Consider the following 22,630-nt stretch of genomic DNA (forward strand, 5'->3'; position numbering starts at 1 on the left):
CACGACTTGGCAGATCGCCCGTGTTTGATATGTTGAAAGGCTCTCTCGACCAATCCTCACTGATAACGTCGTTTGTTCGTCGTATCTCGTTATTATTCCTCGGCGCGAGCCGGGTAATAATTTTATTAGACCGACGTATCGTAACCGCTCAATGAGATTTAAGACCTTGTCACCGAGCACGAATCCGGTCTAACGTCATTAACCGTAGTAAACGAAAGATTGAGTCTTGCAATAATAAGAAAACGTGAATCAACGAAAGTAAACGTACATAAATAAAAAAAAGAAAAAAAATTTAAAAAAAAAACCTAAACTTACATAAAACTCTCGCCGATATTTTTGTACCATTAAATAATTCACGTTTCACTATTTTATTTAATTGAAATAGAATTAAAAATGCATATTTAAGTTTCGAAAAAAAAAAAAAAAAAAAAAGAATCGTTCCAATAAAAATTCTAACAAAAGGAAAACTTTTCTTTTAATACCGTCGTACAATTTTATTTAGTTTACAAGTGGAATGATTTTCTTGTTCGCGGACAAACGTAATAGTGGAATAGGCTCACGTTTAGCCAGCCTAGTTCTAGTTTAACGCAACTCCGCGGAATTTGCGTAGGAAGACGATGAATTATAATGAAACAGAAATCAAATTGTGGATCTCGACGAGCTATTTAAGAAAACTCAATCCAAGTTTCCTTTCGTTAGTTGGGTGGAGAACAAACCTAACTCAAGCGCGGGAGGTAGGGGGAACGAAAAGAGCGAAAATTTAATTTAATTATCCGGCGATTTAATAAAGATTGAAAATTTCATTCGTTGCAACAAAATGCGTTGGAATCTGAAGAGCCTTACGTTGACGACTGCAGGCTGAAGTCAAAGATTATTCCCGCTCACGTTTGGCTCTTAATAAAATTTGATAAAACATTAATGTTTCAATAAAATATTCCGTGTGCCTTAAATGAATCGCTCCGCAATTTGATTTCGACAATTTCGTTAACTTCCTCGAGGGTTATATCGCGAAAAGCGGCGGCGCGCCGTCGCGGAAAGGCGAGGCTCGTCGAAATCGCTCCCGGTTTGCGATAGCTGAATTTTTAACTAGCGGGAAAACCGAGTCCGCGAGCCGGCAATGTCCGCGGTTTATTCGTTTGTCGGATTGCACGTACATCTTCGCAAGCACGGCATTACGTGGAAACACACCGGCGTACGATCAATAAAATGCAACGACCTGATATAATGGAAGCGATACGCGTCGCGCTTCATAAAATACCATCGCCGGTATATAATAGTAAGGCTAAAATACGTTTAAGAGACGTAACGCGCGAAAAAAAAAAAAAAAAAAAAAAAAAACAAGAAAAACTAGATACAGTCAGACAAGAGCTGGTAAATCCTGAATTCTTTTGATTCGTCGAGTTCCTCGCGGCTTCATCTCCGGTTCTTTCCTTCGATCTTCTTGCCCTTTTTATACGTACGATTAATGTAACGAAATATAATATAACGGAATATAATGTAACGAAATGCAACAAAATGAGAAAAAGATCACTTGCGATGCGCGAAAAGAGATTGCAATATTAGGTCGAATTCCTGCTTGTTATAATACGAATAATGTTTCGTTCTGCAAACGTATCGAACGATTAAATCGTTGTTACTTTATAAAGTTACTTGACTCGATCCGCAATAAAATATAAAATGCTTAACTTTGGAATGTACTCTTTGTCGCGGCTTGGGAAGCTTCTTTCGCGTTCAGTGACAAACGCTATAATTTTAGCGTGCACTAAAGAGAAAAGATTCAAGTCCACGAGCAAATATACAAATAATTCTGAATTATAAATCTTTTTTTCTTTTCTTTTTAAATATTTCTTTTTACGTTACTTTTGAATATCGAACAATTTTATTATTCGAATATATATTTCTTTGTATAATAATAATTTTAAATCTTTTAATTCAATTCCATATTTCTGCGATTAAAAAAAAAAGAACAAATAATTCAATTGTTTATTAACTTAATGTCGCAAGCATATAATTATTTCTCGTTTAACGTCGTAAATAATTGAAACAAAATCCCCCGGCTGCAATACCAATTAATCGCCAGGAGATAAAAGCGGAATAATATCGCGTTCCTATTTATTATATTTATAAGCTTGGAAAATATTTCCAGCGACTTCCGGATAGGATCTCCTTTCCAATTTAATGCCGCTGCCGGTCGCGAATCGCGCGTGTTCCAGATCACGAGCAAGATTTGAAAGTCGAAGAGCGGAGGTGCCGCGGACACTTTATCTCCCGGCAAATCGAGGGAAAGATTAAAAATACATTTCGCAAGAATTGCGGTTGCGTCTTATCGCGGAATTGTATTTCCCTTTCGCGTCCACGAGAACTGAAAATATCCCTCCTTCGTGACTTTGACGAAAACACGTTGACCCACGTGTATCGCGCACAGCAATTTTATCGCGTATCACGAGCGACATATCGCGCCGCTCGCCAATACATTCTGCGCAAATATATTCTACTTCGAAATCGTGAAATGAGACGAAATAAAATTTCGTCTGAATTTTATCTGTACTTGCTATACGTCCGCAGGCTCCCGTCGACGTTTCCCGCAAGAAAAAAAAAGAAAAAAAAAAAACGCAATGGCCGAATAAAAGTCAAACGGTTAATGATAATCGAGAAAATCTTGCTGGCGATCTAAGAACGCTAAAATCGTACATTTAAAAGAAAATGTATTTCTATTAACTTTCAGAAGACTTATCGGAACTCTAGGGAGAGAGAAAAGGGCAAGAAAAAAAACTCCGCTAGATCAGTCGTCTCGACCAATCTTCGTCGCTTGATAAGTAACCGCGAGGTCCGATTGCATCAACATTATTCTCGGTTTTACGCGAGACTCCGAGCACGCGTATCTATCTTTATCTTCCATTTTAAATAAATAAAGACACCCGTATAGTTTAGAGCAAAATTGACAGTCGGGTCCTCCCCGAATACCGTCCCGCAGCAGTGCGGACTTCAGCCGTATGAGTACCGCGAAGAGCGCCCGTGTTATCTCCGGATAATTTCCCCGTTCCGAAGAATTTTTCCCGAACGAGTACGCGGAAATAAATCGAAGGCGATTGAACGCCCCGCGATAAAGAGCCCCGGCGGCTCGTGCCCCGGTTGATCAGCCGACCCTCCTCGCCTCCTCCCCCGCCGCGCTCTACCCTTCTTTCCCCGACGAGCCCTTATCGCGGGACGAGTACATTTCGCACTTTCGGAGCACCCTTACGTCCCTCCCTCTCAATTTTCAGCCCCATGCCGCCCTCGGGGACGGAATCGTAGCGGTTAACGGGTGAATCGAGCGTCAGGGTGCAGCAGTCGTGTGTGTATTCCGAAGGAGAAGCTTTTTCCCCGTCCCCTCCCCTCCTGCCCTCTCTCACCCCCGCGCCCTCTCGTTCTCGCCGCCTCGCGGCCCCTTTTCTCTCTCTCCCTCCGTAAGGGCAGCTAGCCAGAGGTAGCTCTCGACGGTGTCACCACGAGCGCACGCACAAAGGGGTGCTCTCCCCGGCGATCCGTCGATACGAGTCAAACGCGTTATGTGTGTTACGCACCTCCTTACGCGTGTCCTGAAGTGACGTCGGGGATGTTCACGCTGTCTCTCTTTCGGCTTTCTTCCACCACCGACACCCTTCTCTCTATTTCGTTCTCTCTTTCTTTCGTTTTCTCTCTCTCTCTCTCTCTCTCTCTCTCTCTCTCTCTCTCTCTCTCTCTCTCGCTCTCCTCCGTTCTTCCTGAAGTAGTTTTTCACGCGGTTCGGGCTATTTGATCGATATTCCGGGAGAACGGTTTCCAGCAGGAACACGGTCGGCGGTCCCGCTCGAGCCGACCGGGATCTGGGAGAAGGAGGAGGAGGAGGAGCAGTTTAGGCGAGGCTCGAGCCGCGCGCGTGAGAGAGAGAGAGAGGTAGCTTCGGTTCCGGCGGCGACGGCGACGATGATGATGATGATGACGATAACGATGACGGCGAACACTCACGGCGCGAGATCTTGCCTGCGTACGTACACGCGATAGGAACGAATATACTGGTTATCGCGGATCCGGCGGCGGTTCTACGTCTGTCCGCTCGTCGCCTTCCGTTCGTTACCTCGGCGAAGGGCGCCGATCGCGACCGAACGCGTCGGCACCGCGGCACGGGCGCCGGGTACACTCGTCGTCGACGTTACCGACGTCGACGTCACTCGATTGATGGGAGCGCGGATTCCTTCGGCGGTGACGGCGACGACGACGACGACGACGACGACGACGACGGTGGCTGCCGGCTTACGGTCTCCGCCGAGGATACGAGGCGCGTAGAACCCGCGCGGCCGCGACGATTTCGTCGCCGTCTGTCACCTCCCGCGCGACGGGAGGGCGAAACGTAGGTGCGGGCTCGCTCGCGTTCACTTCCACAGGTCACTCGGACGGGGGGGCACTTTCACCCGCGGGCCCCCGGCAGCTGCGTGTGCACCGCGATCAGTCGCACTCACTCCCTTTGACAGCGAGGGCGACGAGCTGCTGGACGCGTACTGGCGGCGGAATCGGAACCGTCGATCGGGGCGACCTCTCGCCCCGCCCGACTCCGCCGCCGACGTCGGCGCCGCTACCGCCACCGCCGCCGCCGGCGCGCCGGTCTTCTCCGGAGGGGACCGGAGGACGTCGATCGATCCCCGGCTCCCCTCGACGCTCCGCGTACCTCTTGCGAAGACCACGAGCCGGCGATCGCTCGACCCCCTGACCCCTCGAGATTCGAAAAACGCCGACCCAGCGACATCTCGCGAACGCGCGACTAATTTCACGAGGGGTAGTTCGAAATGTTCGGGCAAAGCCGCCGCCGCGATCTCGTTTATTTCTCGCGTAAAAGATTCCTTTTTTAGCAGTTTAACCGACGTCGAAGGCATAAAATGTATCTGAAAGTAAAAATATATATAAAGGCTAATTAATTTCAACGAAAACAATGAAAGCCACTCAGTTCTTGTATGCAACTCTTTAATTGATTTTATTTACAGAAGCATATCGACACGAACAATTAGAAATCCTCGAGAAAGCGACGAGGAAATATGTCGGAGAAAAATTATTCAGACGCACACATATCTTTTCGTCAAAACGCCTCAAAATTTATACCACTCGAGATGCGCATTGTCTTTTTCTTTTCTTTCCTTCTTTTTTTTATTGCTAATAACTTGATAAAATGTTTTACAAAATTTGCTCCTACAAAGATAAAGAAATATTCAGACTTACCTTAACACATTGTAACTTACGCGCTGTAGAAGCGATCGATTCTCGCCTCCCCGAGCTTCACATTCGCGACATTAGAGTAATACCGAGTAAGAATTAACGTATCCTAAGATCATCTCGATCCCGATTGACGCACGCAATGATTTAGCGGAAGTTGCACAAGTGAAAGATGCCACAGGTCTGTTACCGGACAACTTCACTTTTTAACGTAAATCGCTCCTGGCGGCGCGAAGTTCGACTCGCGTTCGAAAATTATATGTACCTCCCCCGACTTCGATCTCCCGTTTAAACAGACACTTCTTCGTGCTCGTCGTATCGTCGAGCCGCTCGCGTGCGCTTTACTTATTTACACTGTACGTCGCTCGGCATGTTACACACTCGGTTATCTTCAAATGTCAGAAGCGGTGCCGCAATCGGAATCGTAAAGCTCGCAAAAATGACCGAGGCAAGCACCTTCGCGCCTCGAAGTCACCGCGGTGATTCGAGGCCGAGAGGGTTTTCGCTCGCGAGAGCCGCTTTCGATGCGCTTAATCATTAAGACAAATAAATAAATAAACTTTTTAAATTTAGAAAAGAAAAAAGAAAAAAAGAAAGAGAACGCGTACAGCAGGTTTGATCGTCGTCGCGCTGTATTTCCAGACTATCGCATGTCGTTCTCCGTGCAGCACAGCTTCGTTGTAATGTTGTAAAAATATTGTACAATTACAAATTTGCATCGTTATTCAAGCAGCGTTTACGAGGATACATTTAAGAATTTTAGTTAATTAATTTTTGTATCGCGAAAACGTCTTCCACTTGCCGGTCTCGCCGCAACGTTCTCGCGAAGATCTCGCGCTGTGCCGTACGGACCTTATCATCTAGGCGCAGGTAATTTTCGCGCGCTTCCCACGCTCCCTTCTTCCCCATCGTTGTTACAGTTTTGTTTATTAATACTGCTAAAAAACACGTTGACAGTATGAACTTTCGATCTGTGGCTTTATTCGTGGATACAGAGTGTTTCGGCGCGCGCGAAACCCGCTTTCCGAATCATCCATCCTTGCACGTCGGCGCCTAACAGTGGAGAACTTTATAGAGACGACAAAATGTGGTTGAAATATGTTTCGTATTCCTTCTTCCTCGCTACACACGCCGCAGCGTGTCGCGCGGTGTATCGTTACACACGCAGCTCGTTTAATACAACTACGTCGTACACGTATAAAAATAACGTTTTTCTATTGTTAAAATACGTTTCAACATACTCAGAGTTTAGAAATAACTAATTCGATGGCCGTCGCCACGTTTCTCCCGAAAACTGGATTCAAGATACTTGGACTCTCAGTACATGAAACTACAATTACATTTGTTATATATATGTATATATATATATATATATATATATATATATATATATAAAGAGCGTAGTATATGTATATGTGTATATATATACATATTTATATACATATATATATATACATATTTACTGTGTACATAACGCACACGCACGTGCGCACGTGCATACATTATAATGAGTATCATAGGACTCTTTCGTTTACGCAGTGCCAAGTATTGCGATGCCGCGAATTTACAATCACTCGACGGCAATTAATGAAACGGTACTTAACTCCGTATCCGGGCGAGCTCTCAATTCCTCGAAAAATTTAAAGTTACCCCCTAAAAAATATGTTTCCCAGCTTCGTAAGTTTATACACGTAGTCTTTGATTATATAAAAAGATAAATATATTTATATACGTGTTATATTTTTTATTTAAACTCTTAGAGAGAAAAAATATACGTTTACCCGTTTGCCTTTAGAAAATGGACCTCCCGGATAAGAGTTAATCGGTGGGAATTATCTTTCGCCGTGACATTTCATCTTCGTCGTAAAGGGAGAGCGTTGGAACACCGTTTCTGGTGCCACATTCTCGAATCGTGCGAAAAAAAAAAAAGACAAAAGAAAAAATAAAAAGAGAAATAAATTTCGTATACGAAAGTGATACTGCGCATTCCGTTGATTGACAAAGCGTTGATTTTCGTATACGAAATTCTCCTCGCACGATTCGAAAATAGAGTCCTCCGCGTTTTTTTAATATTTTTTTTTCTTTTTCGTCGTTTTGTTCCACGGTGAGATTACATCGCTCGCGTGCGTGTGCGTTCGAAGTGCGAAACAGTCTGTTCGAAAGTTAAAGATAAAAGCGAGAAAGTATTTAGCCGCTTCCCTAATTAAACGTCACTGCCGTCGTACAACGCTAAGCTAATAACATCTTGTGCAGGAGAGTCGCTTGAGTTAGAGAAAATCTCGAGGGGGTCCTTCGAGTGAACATTTACTACCTTTCGACGTGAACGACGTGTTTGGTGCATACCCTACACACGCATTATGCATTTATCCTCTTACAAACTGATGGGGAACGCTTGTCCCTCGTGCTTCATCGCGAACGTCCGCGATACAAGAATACAACGCGACATATCCACTACAGCCTTTTTCTGGTGCGCCAGGCTGACGGTCCTCGGAGGAGAAACGAAAAAGCGGTGTGTGGGACACGTGCGCGTGCCAAAACGCATTACGCGCAAACGCACGTGTACGCATTAATCAAGCAAGAACGAAAAACAAAGTTACGTTAAATAGGCACATATATGTATGCATGTATGTATATATGTATATTACAATGTATCTTTATTACCTAAAATATATGCACTTCGAAAATATCGTCGAAAGACTTAGAAGGCAGGCAAGGGAGCGAAATGACATTTTACGGAGCCAATGACTGGACAGGGTTGCGAACGAAATTATCTAGGGGGGCAAGGGACGCCGACGATTTTACTGAGAAGGTCTCGATGAAATAGGTCCGATACAAGTGTGAGCTCTTTCTTTTCTTTTTCTTTTTTTTTTGTCGTCCGATATATATCGCCGGTCGCATAACGCAAAACGAGTGCTTTAACAGATGTTAAATTAACAACGGTGATCAGTACCAAAATTAAATTTCGATCGGCTTGTACAATAGGTCGTTTTAGGTGAATTTACACGAAGATCCTGACGGGATAATCGCGATAACAACAACATGTGCGACGTGAAACAAAATGACTTATAAACCATCTTGGCCAAATCATTGCTGTATTCGCACATATTCATATTATAGCTCTATCTATAGTACATAAAACAATAACACTAAAAATCATTTAATTCGAGTAATTCTATTTTAATTAATATAGTATATATAGTAAATTATTGTATTTAAACGCACGCTTACGTCTAGCTGCATACGATTTTCTTGTGATTTCTTCTTTTTTTTTTTTTTTTTCTTTAATAATATATATAATATAATAATATACTATGTCGCATATAAAAAACAATTACTTAATATAGAGTACAAGATCGTTCCTTAGTTAAGTTTATAGATTTTTTTTGTTTTTCGCAACTATTTATATAAACGTAAGACGTCATCCATCTCTAAAATGAACATGCTTCCGCCGCTCCCAGAATAATTACGAAAATCAAGATACAAAGAGAAAATCTTCGCGCCGATTCGTCAAAAATAATATCAAGGGAGAAATTTTCTATTCATTAAGATGCATTAAGCACAAAATTAAATAAAACTGTTAACGTATGCGGAAGATTAGTTTGGCTCGTGCAGTGAATTATTTTTGTTTTTCTTGTTTCTCCAAGCAAACAGAACGCAATATACAAGTGCGTTTTTTTTTATTACCCCTCCGTAACCATCAGTGAATTTCAGCTACATCTAATCAGATTGGATGTTTGATTGATTTTCCATTACTTGAATACGCCTTGACACAACTCGCGTTTAAATGCAAATGAATTTGATTACACGTTACCCTCCGGTGTTCCGCGCGTTACGCGAGCTAGCGCGAGAATCTCGACTGCATGACGATATGAACGACAGCATCACAGAAGTGTTGCTTTCCCATGATCTCTGTTTCTGTCCGTCACCGGCAACGGTCATTCTCCTATTATGTCGAATCGTCATATTGCACAATGTTTGCGGCTACTAATTCTTGGGTTATTATTGTGGATAACTGAGACATTCGTCCCGACAGCGCAGCGCGCGTAAATTTCAGGTAACAACGTTTAGCCGCGATAAACATCCGAGTGGATCGCAAACAAAGTTAAATTGACATCAAATTACAAAAAAAAAAAGAAAAAAAAAAGAAAGAAAGAAAAAAAACATAAAAAGGGGAGACAAAAGTAAAAAGATACAGAAAATTATATAAATAGTCACAATAATAGTCAAAAACGCGACATAGTCGACCACCGGGAACGGGGGATCAGCATCGTCATCTGCCGTTTCTCGTTCTTGGTCGGCGTAGTAGTTATCCAAAGTGACCGTCCATCCGATTTAAGCTAAAAATTCATGAGGTGTCAGTTTGGCTGGCAGGTCTGAGCGTTCACCTTGTATGTTCGTGTCTGTGGTGTGAGATCAAGCCAAGGCACCGATAAATCCGGCTGCTCTAGCTGAAGAGGCACGCGACATCGCGATGTTGCTGCGTTAACAGAACAATCTGCTCCACGTTCCGCCTCTGCATCCTACAAGATTTCTTCTTTCAGTGTTTTTTGCAACCGGTTCGCATGCATATCGGAGAGATACGAATGACATGGTAAATACTATAATGAAATAATGAAACCGTCGCGTTCGATATTGAAACAATTTTTAAACTGGTGCATAGAGCACTTCCTACCTTTATTTTTCTTTGTATGGAGTTTCCATACCTAGATAAAAAGGAAAATCCGCGTTATTTTACCTAGAAGAGAGTTCACTCCTTAAACATTTTATTCCACATAAGGAAGAAAGATTTTTGTCTTCTTAAACATTTTATTTTATAAAATTATTTCGAGAGATTAATTAAACTAAAATCTCATGAATACCAGAATTATAAAACTTATGTTATTTTTATTCTTCTTCAGACTGGTTCTTAGCGTCAGTCATTCATCATGCCTCGTTCTCGGCAAAGGCAAATATGCAAGCGTGTGATTCTCAATAAATCAATTCGAATGATTCTGTGATCTTATTAGTGTGAATACGAACGAATGTTACTCACCATATTCGCACTGGTAGAAGAGGCGGTCGTGGTAGCAGAGGTAGGCACCGTCAATATTGGATAATATTATCTACTACTGCAAATCCGCAGGCCCCTAGGCCATTAGTCGACATCAAGCGAACGAGTTCTCTAGCGTGAGATGTTGCGACTTCCAGTGGTGGCCGACGGGGTAAATTACTAGACTCTGTTAATCGTAATAATCACAACGTTGAACTAACGATCGACACTTTAATTTTTTATAATTGTGATATTTGTTATTTTTGGTATAGTGTATGCAACGATAATACGTTTTCTTACCAAGAATAGCAGAATTTAATCTTGCACAGACTGTTTCTCTTTCTTGAGGATTCAGTTGCCAACCAACTGGTGAATTCCACGGATTGGAATACGCTAACAAACTGAAAGCGTCCTGCAACATCTTCTTATTGCTCTCGTTTTTTCCATACTGCTGTCGCAGGTGCACTGACTGCGAATACAGCTGTTTTCCAAACTCCAGCATTTTCTCGATCGCCTGTTTATTACCACCGCATAACTGCTTCTTATTATTCTTGTTACAAGTTACAGTATCAACGATGTTACTAGTTTGTTGCTGATTGGCACTGTTGTCGATTTCTGCAAACAACGTTTATCCATTTTACAAAACTATTTTCTATTTAATAAATAAATTTAAGCAGTATATAATTATATTATTAGTGAACATAATTAGTGAATATAGTTAGGATATTACATTTACTAAACGATTTATGCAGAACCGCAATTAAAATACACATATTTATTCAACAACGTTATATCTATCAATTTAATTATCTCACTTGTTATTTTCTTCCATATATTATTCAATACCTAAGACACTGACACTTAGATGTTTTACCAAGATACTTTATGTTCTAATTATTTGTTAATTATTCGAGATATCAATTGTATTGAGATCTCACCCATATCTACATCTTCCCCATTTTGACACTTGTACCCATTCGAGTCCAGATTACCATTCTGATACCCATTACTGTTCTTGATACCGTTCACATTGGTGACGCCGCTCTCCTCCATTTCTACATCGTCTTCTATCTGACCGTTGACGAACTGTGGGCTGGTGCCGTTTATTGTATTATTGATATTCATCTCTTCCACAGTACCGGTTGGGTTTGCGGACTTCACGTACGCTTTGGTCGATTGTATCACACTGGTTTGATTCGGATTGCCATTCTGGCAAACCTCTGAGTCGCTACCGTTCACCATTTCGACGAATTGGCGACACTTGAGCGCGAATAGCAAGTCCGGATCCCGGTCAAGAAGACCAGGGTATAACCGATTGGTCGTATCTATCGCTTCGCCGATCCGACCAGACAGTATCAACTTTATGACCCCTGTAAATTTATGAATCTAAATGTAAGGATACAATTTTAATAATCGATAAACTAGGATTTCGTCATTCTTCAAACTTATTTAATGTTATATATTCGTAACTTTATATGCATTAATTTATTCTTCTCTTTTGGCGTTTCAGGCTCCTTGCGGAAGCGCGTTAACGAGCAGATACTTACTTTGTCGATTTTTGATGGAGTTGTAATCCTCCTCGAACACCTGACCCGTGCTGCTGGCGAACGCCTCGGCGCTGTCGAGATACCCATGATGGACGAGATACGTACACACCATTCTGTCGAATTCGTACAGAGCTTCGTTAACTCTCGAAAGATACACCGAACATTGGTCCGTGGCAAATTCTTTTTTTTTTTTTTTTCTCGCTAACATCCTCGATTTATCCGCGCAAGCATTTTGGGAAGAACTCTCGCAAATCAAGAAAAATTTTAACGGATAACAATAACAAACGGAAGAAGGAGCAAAAGCAACCACGTAGGGAGTTAGAATCACGCACCCGAGTTCCTGTTTCGCTTTCTGCTCGTATATGTACCTGTGAAGAATCGCTTGCCACTGCCCCTGGCCGTGGTCTGGCGTGGGATAGTTTATGATCTGTAATCTCGTTCGTACGCGCAGTTCGTTGATCATGTCCCCAATATCGAAGACAAACGGCAACTGTCCAAAATTTGCGTCAACCACCTCGCCCGGAGTTTGCAGACCGACCGTCGGGAAGAGATTGGGCTGTGAAAACGAATAACAAGTAGAACGCTTCCTCGAATAGTACAACTAATACAATTCGATGATAAATAAACTAAAATCTGCACTTTTTAATTTAAAATAAACTGTGATCAATATATCTAAAGCTTATCTCATTATTGAATTTGTTATTAACTTATCAATAAGGTTGAATAAATAATATACAAATAAAAAATTTCTCATGTACACGGAAAAAAAAAGAATTAATAAAAAAGAAGAAACATTAACACGCAATATACAACTCGGATTCATAAAGAATAAATAAATGCGAAAAAAAGGGAGTTTGCCTGTGTTCCCCGTGAGATCTAGAACCATTGATTTCTTCTTCTTCGATTTTTATAAAGTACCATTTTTTTTCCCCCCTGCCGTTTACATTACTGACGCGTTCGGTGGCTTACAGGGAGGTCCGTGAAGGCGATGCCCAAGTGATGGCCATTCTTCGTGTAGAAGGCGGTGTTGTCGACAAGATTTACACCGCAGCCGATCACGTCGCCGGTGGTGAAGGTCGGCCCGTAGGGTTGCCCGGTGCCACTTGAGCAGAAACTGTGGCCGTCGTCGCCGTGGTAACCATATGAATGCTTGTCCCAACCGGGAAGTCTATTCACGTTGACGCCCGAGGCCGAGAGCCCGATTCCCATGTAACCGTCGCGTCCTTTGCTCACGATTTTCACCTCGAAGTAGTACAGGCCGCAGGCAGCCGGTATCGAGTGCGTTGTGCGAACACTGGCAGCATCTTTGTGGGTTTTGCCGTAACCTGGAAAAAGAGCACGGCCCCGACTCTCTTTAAAGGAATCGGTGAATCCGATGACTATAGGTATTCTGTGTTGTACGACAATTTTGGGTTTTGTTTTTTTGTTTTTGCAAAAAGGAGCGTATAACAAATCGAAAGTGGACGTTTAGAAACAAAGATGGACGAGAGATAAAAAGAAAAAAAAAAAAAAAATAGGAGAGGCACGTTCGACGAGTGGGATGTATCTGTTGCTTGAGATTAGAACCAAGGCTGTCATGCAGCACGGAGAGGTGCAAGGACGAATACCATGCGTTCATACATATTCCTTCCTGCTTTACTCCTCTAGCAGTCTGTAGGATAGTCGTCATATTTGATATACTAGGATACACGGAAAAGATTTATCAGATATATCGCAAAAATCGTATCCTCTTACTGTTTTTTTTCTTTCTTACATAACTTAACACTTATTATTTTATGCGTGTAAGTAATAAAAAAAAAGGTAATAAAATAAGATAATTATAAAATAAACGCGCGGTGCGTCACATTTTAAAATAATATTCCAAAATTTAATTAAATGAAATTAAAATGTTAGAAAATATTCAAAATTCTTATTTATAGTATTTCTTCATTTTATAATGTCAAGTACTACGTTCTAAACTTTATTTTAACATATATATATATTTTTTAGAAGTTTCGGCTTCTCTAAAAAAAAGAAAAAAAAATTCCATCATATTGAAACAAAATAATAAATTTTGTTAAAAAATTTACGACCAGCATAAAAAGGGAAAGGAGTAAAAATGGAATAAAAATGTGAGGTAAAACCGGAAATAAAGCTCCGAAAGTACGGAGATGAATCCGAAGATGGATGCGTATTCTTACCCGAGGGAAAAATTCAATACCTCATATGGTTTTCTCAACTTGTAACGCGCTCGCAAGAGCATGTTTAATCAAATTGGCAGAGCACGTAAGTCGTCCACGTATCAAGATAAAGGTAAGCGAGCACTGTGGTCACCTTCGAGATACGCTATGTGCCTTAGATACGACGTGAAATATTGATTTCAAGCTGCATACATTAGTGCCACGAGGAAAAGCGGCGTGATCTAAAGAAACGCCAAAGTCGCCGCAAGTGAAATGGTCACGTTCCTTTTTACACGTCGTAACTCGAAACCCGAGCGATGTATTTCCAGCGCATTACAGTAACACGAAACGGCAGCGATAAACAATATGTACTTTAGGTAGCAACTTTCGCCTGTGGAAAAATGTTAACATAAGTAGAGAACCCTTCCGTGCACACCTATATAACGAGATATCGCACATTCGTGCACGAAATATTTTCTGAGCATTATATGTACATTTTTTTTCTTTTTATAAATTATTAATTGGACTGAATTCTAGGTCTCTGAATACTGTAGCACCCTGTAACATTCAATATCAAGTCTTGCCGTCTTATCAAGTCTTATACCCTGAGCGAAATAAACGGAGCGAATTAAACGGGAGAGAGAAAAAAAAATTGCTGTAAGGAGTGAAGATTACGAAGCTACAAATTGATTTGCAGAAAGACAAGATTTACCTAGTCAGATGTAAGTAGGGCATTGGGTCAATACGCGGCCCACCGATGCAATATTACAAGCTTATCCACGATCTGTAATCTATGAGTTTCCAAGTGTTAGGCGCATGTCGTCTTTTGTAATACATATCTCTATCCATATCTATTTGATTGCTTATATAGATTTATGAAGCTTCTATTAGAGCTTCCTCATCAAAGAATAGAATGTCATTCTTTAAACAAACAACGTTCACGACACAGTGTTATCGTTACGTGGTGTTTAACGTAATATCAGTGTCGGTGTAGACCGGATTGTTGCTTTGAAATTAGTATCGGATTCGTTTTTAAACGAAGGACGAAGAGAGAGGTATCTGCTCGTGTAAAATACTGGAATTCTTTTTCGCGTAAATTAACTTGTCATATTATATTTCACGTATAGAATTAAAATATATTGATTGGCTCAGACAAATGCGCACGTGCTAATGAATATAAATTAGTTTCGAGTACCTAGACATCTGAAGATTAATAGTTGCATATTAAATAATACACGCAATGTGCATAATGTAAAATACTATTTTATTATTGTAAAATATAAAAAAGTAAAAATCGTAATAACAAGATTGCCCTAAAAATTATTTTATAAACTTAAAAAAAATAAAAAAAAAAAAAAAAAAAAAAAAAAAAACCAATCAAATATGTTCCAAATTAATTTTTAATCACCGTCGGTTTACTTTGCAAGAGTTCTACATGGAGATATGTATTAGAAAGAAATGGTTGAAATTAATTAACTCTAATACATACTTAATGTTTGTAGAAATGGTCTTTTGGACTCTGTTGGATTTCGTTAAACCAAGACGCATTTATGATCGTCGGTTCGTAAACCTTAGAGAAATTGGAAGGCGAGAAAGAAAATGCCTAGAATGCAGCGAAGGCCAAGATGAAGTCCAGTCGGCTCGTATTTACGGGATCAAAGAGCTGTACGTGTGCACAAGCGGGGAGGAGGAGGAAAGACGAGAGTTAATGGCTAACGGTAGATGCACTATTGCGAGTGACGACGGCGGCCTTCCGCTTTCTCAAGGCACTCCCATGCAAGGGAGGCCATGTGCACTCGTTCGTTGCGTTAAGTATCGCGATTCGTAAACAGATCTACATTCGCGTATCGTGACCGCCAGCCTGGAAAGCACACGACCCACGGATCCGTGTGATTCTCGGATTCAACTTTTCGCTAATACACAGACAGCCACCACAGATTTTCGTGCAACCATCAGATACCTCGATCCGCCGGTCTGCCGTGGCGCGGCAAACATTAATTACGGATTTGTCCGTTAATCGACAATGAAACAGTACAGAATCCTATGAGAGAATGCGTGGCAATCAAACGTGATTGAGTCTTGTGATTTCAGGATTGTTCCTGCACAGGGGAATTGACGACGCTGGCGGACGCTCTTCAGAAATATCCCCGGGTCGCTCACGGTCCGACATGGATTAATTAACAATTTCGAACGTGCACTTTCATTCTCCGTCAACGAAATGTTCGTCTGGCCGTTGGGTCGTCTACCATCTTTGACGAATAGAAGTGACAACGTAATACGAGTAAATAAGTAACCTGTAAAAAAATACATTATTTAACTGTGATACTATATGAGCCAGCTAGAATTACTTTCTAATTAATTTCAGGTGGAGCTCGGCTTAATGGATTTTCATTCGAAAGCCTTGAAGGGAGAAGAAAGGGGAGGAAGGGAGTGCTGAAATATTTATGTTCCAGGCTGAAATTTTATCCGGACGATCCAAAGGCGCGCGGTTACGGCTCCGTAGAGCCACGGAGGCAACGATCGAAGTTAAATTAAAGGATTCGCGAGCGACGGATATTATCGACGTGCAGTATGGGCTTGGGGGTCTCGAGTTATACGCGTGTATTTATGCCTCGTGCCTGCCGCGCATTGTAACATCACCGGCGGTTCATACTTTCCCTTCGTATCGGCCAGAATTTTCATCGCGACCGCTTAATCACGCTGCTCGGCGGAGGCTTTTCTTATCTCGCGATCAAATGATATCCCTTGTCGCGAGGAGATCTACACGACAAGATTAATTAATTTCCAACGAATTAATTTTCAATTTCGCGCAGGTAACTTTCGTAACGCATCCTCGCCGTGACGTTACATCGACTTTCCACAAAAGAAAAGTAACAAACGAGCCTTATCCCGCCGCGTTAAACACGCCCTGATGTTTTAATATATGAAAAAAAAATAATAATAATAATAAAAGAGCAAGCGTCAGGCGTTCTAATTTTCACGTAGCTGCGTAAATCGACGTTTCTCTCAAACACGAAAGTAACGCGTGACGACGCAAATATTCTCGTTAGCAGAATGAACACGAGGGGCTCCTGGTGCTTAATCAGGAAAAGTTCTCGCGGGAGAAAGACGAGTACTACTTGAAAAAAAAAAAAGAAAAAAAAAATGAAAGAAAGAAAAAAAAAGAAAAATTATTATTCACACGTTTATTCGCGTAATCGAAACTAATGCGATTGCTTATCACTCTCGGTCCCGCTTTCTCCCAACAATCTTTGGATCGAGAGGAAACAATATTTTCGTCCGCTGTGCTAGCGTGTCACGTTCGTCGGGCGTGAAAGAGACGTACATACGGAGGCAATAGGGCATTTACGTATTAAATGCCTTTTAACTTTTCTTATTCCGTGCGCCATGGGTGCCGTCAAGGGAGAGCTAGATAAAGTCTCGCTGCTGTGCACGTTTGCGGGGGCTTTGTGGCGTACACGACGAGGCATCCAGGATGCACGCGAGCTGTGTGTAACAGGGGGAGCGCAGAGGCGAGGAAAAAAAAAAGAGAAAGAAGCCCCTCGCCCATTTCTGGCATCGTTAACTCTCGGATATGGGAAAAGGAACCCGGGAGTTGAAGGGGAGCTCGTGGGATTTGAACGCGCGGACTGGCCTCTTCTAGGCGAGGTGCGTTTTAGATCCTGACTGAAAAGGATCGTTTCCCCGCGGAGGATTACATATCGCGAGCATCGTACGGCGACGCACCGTTTTCCGCCATTGAGTATCACCGACGATCGGGTTTCTCGCTATCAAGTCGGCTGACGCAGCAACTTTTGCCCCCGAACCGCGGAAACGATCTTTGTTTATTCGACGTTAAAAAAAAGAAAAAAAAAGAGCTCGATTGGCTTTCTGAAATCTACAACTTCCATTTTCCACCGATGTAAATGTAAATTAATTCCATTGCTATTCGATTTTTATTGTTTATCTTTCATCAGGTCTGAAAATGTTTGTTCTTCAAATAATTTTTTTTTTTTTTTTAATAAAAATTGAAAATTTTTTTTTTTATTTTTGTAGCTAAAAAATAAGTCAAGATTGGAATTTATCTAGATCGGTGAAAATTAACGCTGATTACGTCTTCTTTTTTGTGAATAAAAATTAGTTCGCGAGATAATTATTTTTTTTTTTAATAAGCAATACAATTTTTAATTCTAATTCGAAATATAGAACGCCCTGTTGTATATCGACGCGAAGTTTGACGCAGACGGGGGAGACGGGGAAGATCGAAGCGAGGATACGAGCTGAACGACGAGATTCTAGGCGAGGTCGAGTCCACGTATCGTTTTCACGTCGACACAGCTGTCATTGACATTGCGCTGCCCGTGTTCTATCTTCGTTCCTCTCTCCACGTACCTCTCTATCCATATCTTTCTCTCTCTCTCTGGGATTTCTTTTTTTTAACGGACGGCAGAAAGCTGTCGAGCCTTCTCCGAGGAAACGATTGCCAGGCCACGGGGGACGGACGCGACGTGGTCCGTCCTCGTCGACGGCGACGACGGCAGCGACGCGCAGAGCCCGACCGCGGGGGGGGCTGGCTGACTGATCAGCTGATTCCTTTGTTTAGGTCGCTGACACACGGTGAAATAGCGCCCTGCCATTTTCAATCGATCGACCGTGCCTGCCCCCGGGAGAGCAGGCTCGACCGCGGCCACGGGACACGAAATCGCGCAGGGGGGTGAACGGCGGTCGTCCGGGAGGTGGTAGATGCTCGGCGCCGAGGTGGAGGACGCGCATCACGCGCGCGTGGCCACCGATGCTCTCTCCGCGAACGGATCGCGCGTCGTTTCTCACTCTCTCTCTCTTTCTTTCTCGCGTGCGCGGCGGAGGTCGCGCGCGCTGACGGGCTACCCACGTACCTTTGTAGTGAACGCGAAGATTGTTTTGCGACAGGCCAATGTAGCTGTACTTGTCCTTGGTACTCCACGAGCGCGGCAACGGCGTCTTCTCCTCGTCCACCATCGGGTAGAGGAGCTTCAGCCGGTCCACGGGCTGGCTCTGCCCCGAATTCGCCTTCCCAGGCTCCATAACACTCCGTTCATCGCTGGTGGCGGCCATCATTGTCATCCGCTGCCCCACTCGCCCCGCTTCTGGCCCGCCGTGGCTCTCCGCGATCTGCGATTCCTGGACGCGAGTCTTGCCCGCTGCGCACGTCGCCACGCGCAACTCTCTCGCTCCCGACGGCTCGTCTCGCGTGCGCGCCCCCCGTGTCCAGGACCGCACCAGGCACCACCGCGAAGCGAGCGCCGGACGGACAAACGTACCACCTGCTTGCGCGCGCGGTGCCGACCGATCCGACTCCTGGCGCCTCCGCACGATACTAACAGCATACGGTGCCCTTTGTAAATTTGGTACAGTTTGGTACACGTTTGTACGCGACAGCAAGACTGATAAATTCTCTTCGCCTTTTCTTGCCGAATCTCTCGTAAGCACTTCTCCAAGATTTCTTATTCGTACAATTAATATGTTTGAAAGAAAATTAAAGGCACTTGGCTACTTGGAATGGGACAAAGTCAACGGAAGTAGTGAGTAAATCTTTGGCACATGTTATAACCTACACGCCCTGTATTTTTTTTTTTAATATATATTTTAATAAATGCGTTAGGAATCTGAAAAAGATTAATAACAACGACTATAATTGTTAGTCACGTCGTGCTGAATTATTTTTGAGCGAGGTTGAAAACTTACCTGGTTCTTGCTCAATGTTTAATTTTTTTTTTTTGTTTATATAATAGGCAAATTTTTAAGTTTACATCATGTTCCATCTGCAGCATGGACATAAGCTTTTTTTTGTAACTGTGAGATTAATATGGTAATATTTCAGACCCTGAGCATTTTAGAAAAGTGATTGTATGGTTGGAAGATCAAAAGATTCGTAATTATACCATTGAAGATCGTCAAAAGTTGAGGAATATTACCTCTCCAGAATGGCCAGAAGCTTTTAAAAAATACTGCAATGACGTTAACTGTCCAATACTTGAAAATCAGGTTGATCAATTAGAATGGTTCATAGGCTATGCTATTTGGCTGGAGTTTTCTGATGACTGTAAGCCAAAATAATTTAAAACATAAAACTAAAATTTTAAGGAGCATAGTTATAAATGTATACTTTAGTTCATCGCTCGGAATTAGTAGCTCAGTTCGGCCGATTTCTGATCGTCTCCGCTTTTAGTCCCCCACTATCGCTCGAAGCTCAACGACCGGCTGCCGATCGCCCGCGAGACGCTTTAACTTAGGAGCGTTCCTATTTATATTCACGTTAGAATCATACACTTTATTAAATAATTAAGAAAAAAAATTTATTAATTATTTATTAAAGTGTATAATTCCAGCGTGAATATACATAGGAACGCTTCTGAGTTAAAGCGTCTCCCGGGCGATCGGCAGCCGGCCGTCGAGCTTCGAGCAATAGTGGGAGACCGAAGGCGGAGACAATCAGAAATCGGCTGAACTGGGCTACTAATTCCGAGCGCTGCTTTAGTTAACAGAATATTAATAGAATATATAATTTTTTTGCTAGGTAAAAAATATCAGCAGATTACAGGAAGTAAAGTAAAAGATAAAACGGAAGTAAATGTACCTAGTATTAAGTCCACAAATCCTTTAGACAATTTAAATTGTAAGTATTTCTTTTACTGTGCAACATTTGACACAAGAAATGTATATGCATAAAAATTTAACCTAAATCTTACATATTTTTTTTCTTTTATTTTAGTTGATAGTGACGCTTTTAAGAATGGAGTTAACTCAGTAGCTAAGTTACTGAATGTACCAAAACATTCTGATCATCTCGTAACACTACAAGCATGCAGCAAACTTGTGTGTAACAAGTTAAATGCAGACGCGATTAAACAATGTCATAATATCGCGAATAGCAAGAATAAATCTCAAACGAAAATGGTAGGACCTAGCTTTAAGATGGGTGATGCAATGTTGGATAACACCGCTAAAGGCCTCTCTTTATTGTATATTCAAGATCTTAGAAATCTTCAAACGAATATCAACGAGACAATAGTCGCTGTGCAAAATATAACAGCTAATCCGAAAACGGACACTAAATTAGGCAAAGTTGGCAAGTAAAGGACTGTTTTTATTACCATTTTACACATCACAAAATTACATTTTACACATTAGGAGGTATCCGATACCTTAGACAAGAAATTCGACTATTAAATTAGGGAAATATTTATTGCCATCTTAAAGCTATCTCAAATAAAAAACATTTATACTAGAAAATGAGATCTATATATAATAGAAGTGCTAATGTATTTGTACTTCACGTTAGATCTGTGACTATACCTCAACTTAAAAGAAAAAAAAAAAAAATTACAATGATATTTATTTCTCTCTTGTACAAAATCGATATTATAGTAGCATAGATATGTTAATGTAACAAAAAATATACTGCATATGCAAATAGAATTTTTGCTATTTATATGTAGAAATTAAAGATATTAAAGCAATACAATTTTATTACATTACATTAACAAATATGAATATTAAGCAATACTTAAAAATGTCCAAATGTTACGTATTTAACTTATATATATGAAGAAATATTTTTATTTAATATATTATATCGTAAATGTACGAGATATTTTTCATGATTTGTCAAAATTAATTTATTCCTTTGCAGCTGTATATTCATATTCGATTTATTTGTAATTATAATATAATTAGATAGTAATTGAAATCTTGAAAGCATTTATCAGAAAAAAGAGAACTGCCTCTAACTATTAAATACTTCATTGGAAAAAAAAATTTATAGTACGTGTATATATATATAATAACATTTTTTAATCCAATACATATCTTATAGTATTTAGAAAAAATCGTTGAAAAAGTTATATATTATTGGTCGCATAATTGTTACAACGTAATTTTATACAACACGTCTAAACGGAAAATAAATTATGATTTAATTATAATATTAATAAAGTTGTTAAACGTATATGCGATCTATGAAATATATGTTTGTTATTTCTTCCCGTTTGTGTTTCGAATTTATTTTTAATATCAGAATCTTTTAAATATAAATTACTGTAATACGTATAAGAAGATACGCACGTGAGTATATATATATACATATATGTATATGTAGGAATGTATAATAAAATTTCTTACATATTTTAAACGTTTCAGAGACATTGGAAGGCAATACATTCATTAATTTAAATTAAAATATTTTTTAAAGGAATATATGTAATAAATTACAAAATAATTTATACTGAAACAATTATCTTAAAATTATCTTAAAATAATTGCAAGAATAAATATTTATTTTATTATATGCTTTCCAAGAGCTCTGACACGTCAGAGGCTTAAGTATAATACAATTCTAACAAACCTCTTAATAATAAAATAGTAAAAAGCGTATTTCTATTTATATATTATCAAGAATTGTATGATTTTTGAGTCTTCAATATTAAAAGCATATTATTTATTAAATATACATATGTAATGGCAAGCATAAAGCATTCATCTGCTATTGACTATATTCATTAATTGTCAATGCTTCCGTACATATTTGTCGGTATATCTCAGCTTTTTATTATAATTAAAAAAAATCGTACTTTATACATGTATATTAAAAAATTCTCACCCATTTTGCGTAGAATAAGGCGCTTATTCTACACATCCAAAGGAATAAATTAAAT

At 40.8% G+C, this 22,630-nt stretch overlaps 2 protein-coding genes across 8 annotated transcripts; one reads left to right on the forward strand and one right to left on the reverse strand.

The window, feature by feature from the left end:
- Positions 1–6,184: 6,184 nt before the first annotated feature.
- On the reverse strand, positions 6,185–19,101 carry Ranbpm (Ran-binding protein M). Of its 7 annotated transcripts, none has more exons than XM_070657737.1 (8): positions 18,833–19,100; positions 12,769–13,151; positions 12,168–12,355; positions 11,800–11,912; positions 11,191–11,622; positions 10,553–10,867; positions 10,256–10,439; positions 6,185–9,754 (listed from the first exon to the last, which is right to left on the reverse strand). In XM_070657737.1, exons 1-7 carry the CDS (start codon positions 19,038–19,040, stop codon positions 10,306–10,308), a joined length of 1,773 nt encoding a protein of 590 aa, XP_070513838.1. In that variant the 5' UTR covers positions 19,041–19,100; the 3' UTR covers positions 6,185–9,754; positions 10,256–10,305. The 7 variants fall into 7 exon arrangements, with proteins under 7 accessions (XP_070513838.1, XP_070513844.1, XP_070513837.1 ...); XM_070657743.1 differs by having other exon boundaries at positions 6,185–9,743; positions 11,275–11,622; positions 18,833–19,097; XM_070657736.1 differs by having other exon boundaries at positions 6,185–9,743; positions 18,833–19,090.
- A 102-nt stretch (positions 19,102–19,203) lies between these two features.
- Positions 19,204–22,447, forward strand: LOC139103262 (RNA transcription, translation and transport factor protein). The gene is made up of 4 exons (XM_070657759.1): positions 19,204–19,498; positions 19,798–20,019; positions 20,494–20,592; positions 20,689–22,447. Exons 1-4 carry the CDS (start codon positions 19,438–19,440, stop codon positions 21,051–21,053), a joined length of 747 nt encoding a protein of 248 aa, XP_070513860.1. The 5' UTR covers positions 19,204–19,437; the 3' UTR covers positions 21,054–22,447.
- The last annotated feature ends 183 nt before the right edge of the window (positions 22,448–22,630 follow it).

This window comes from Cardiocondyla obscurior, linkage group LG06 (genome assembly GCF_019399895.1).
Source record: "Cardiocondyla obscurior isolate alpha-2009 linkage group LG06, Cobs3.1, whole genome shotgun sequence".
In the NCBI taxonomy this organism is placed as follows: domain Eukaryota; kingdom Metazoa; phylum Arthropoda; class Insecta; order Hymenoptera; family Formicidae; genus Cardiocondyla; species Cardiocondyla obscurior.

Coding starts and splice junctions, on each gene's coding strand:
- Ranbpm (XM_070657737.1), bottom strand. CDS start 19,040: ATGACAATGATGGCCGCCACCAGCGATGAACGGAGTGTTATGGAGCCT. Junction 13,152..18,832: donor TCTTCGCGTTCACTACAAAG/GTACGTGGGTAG, acceptor ATTCCTTTAAAG/AGAGTCGGGGCCGTGCTCTT. Junction 11,623..11,799: donor CTCCATCAAAAATCGACAAA/GTAAGTATCTGC, acceptor ATAAATTTACAG/GGGTCATAAAGTTGATACTG.
- LOC139103262 (XM_070657759.1), top strand. CDS start 19,438: ATGTTTGAAAGAAAATTAAAGGCACTTGGCTACTTGGAATGGGACAAA. Junction 19,499..19,797: donor GGACAAAGTCAACGGAAGTA/GTGAGTAAATCT, acceptor GTAATATTTCAG/ACCCTGAGCATTTTAGAAAA. Junction 20,020..20,493: donor GCTGGAGTTTTCTGATGACT/GTAAGCCAAAAT, acceptor TTTTTTTGCTAG/GTAAAAAATATCAGCAGATT.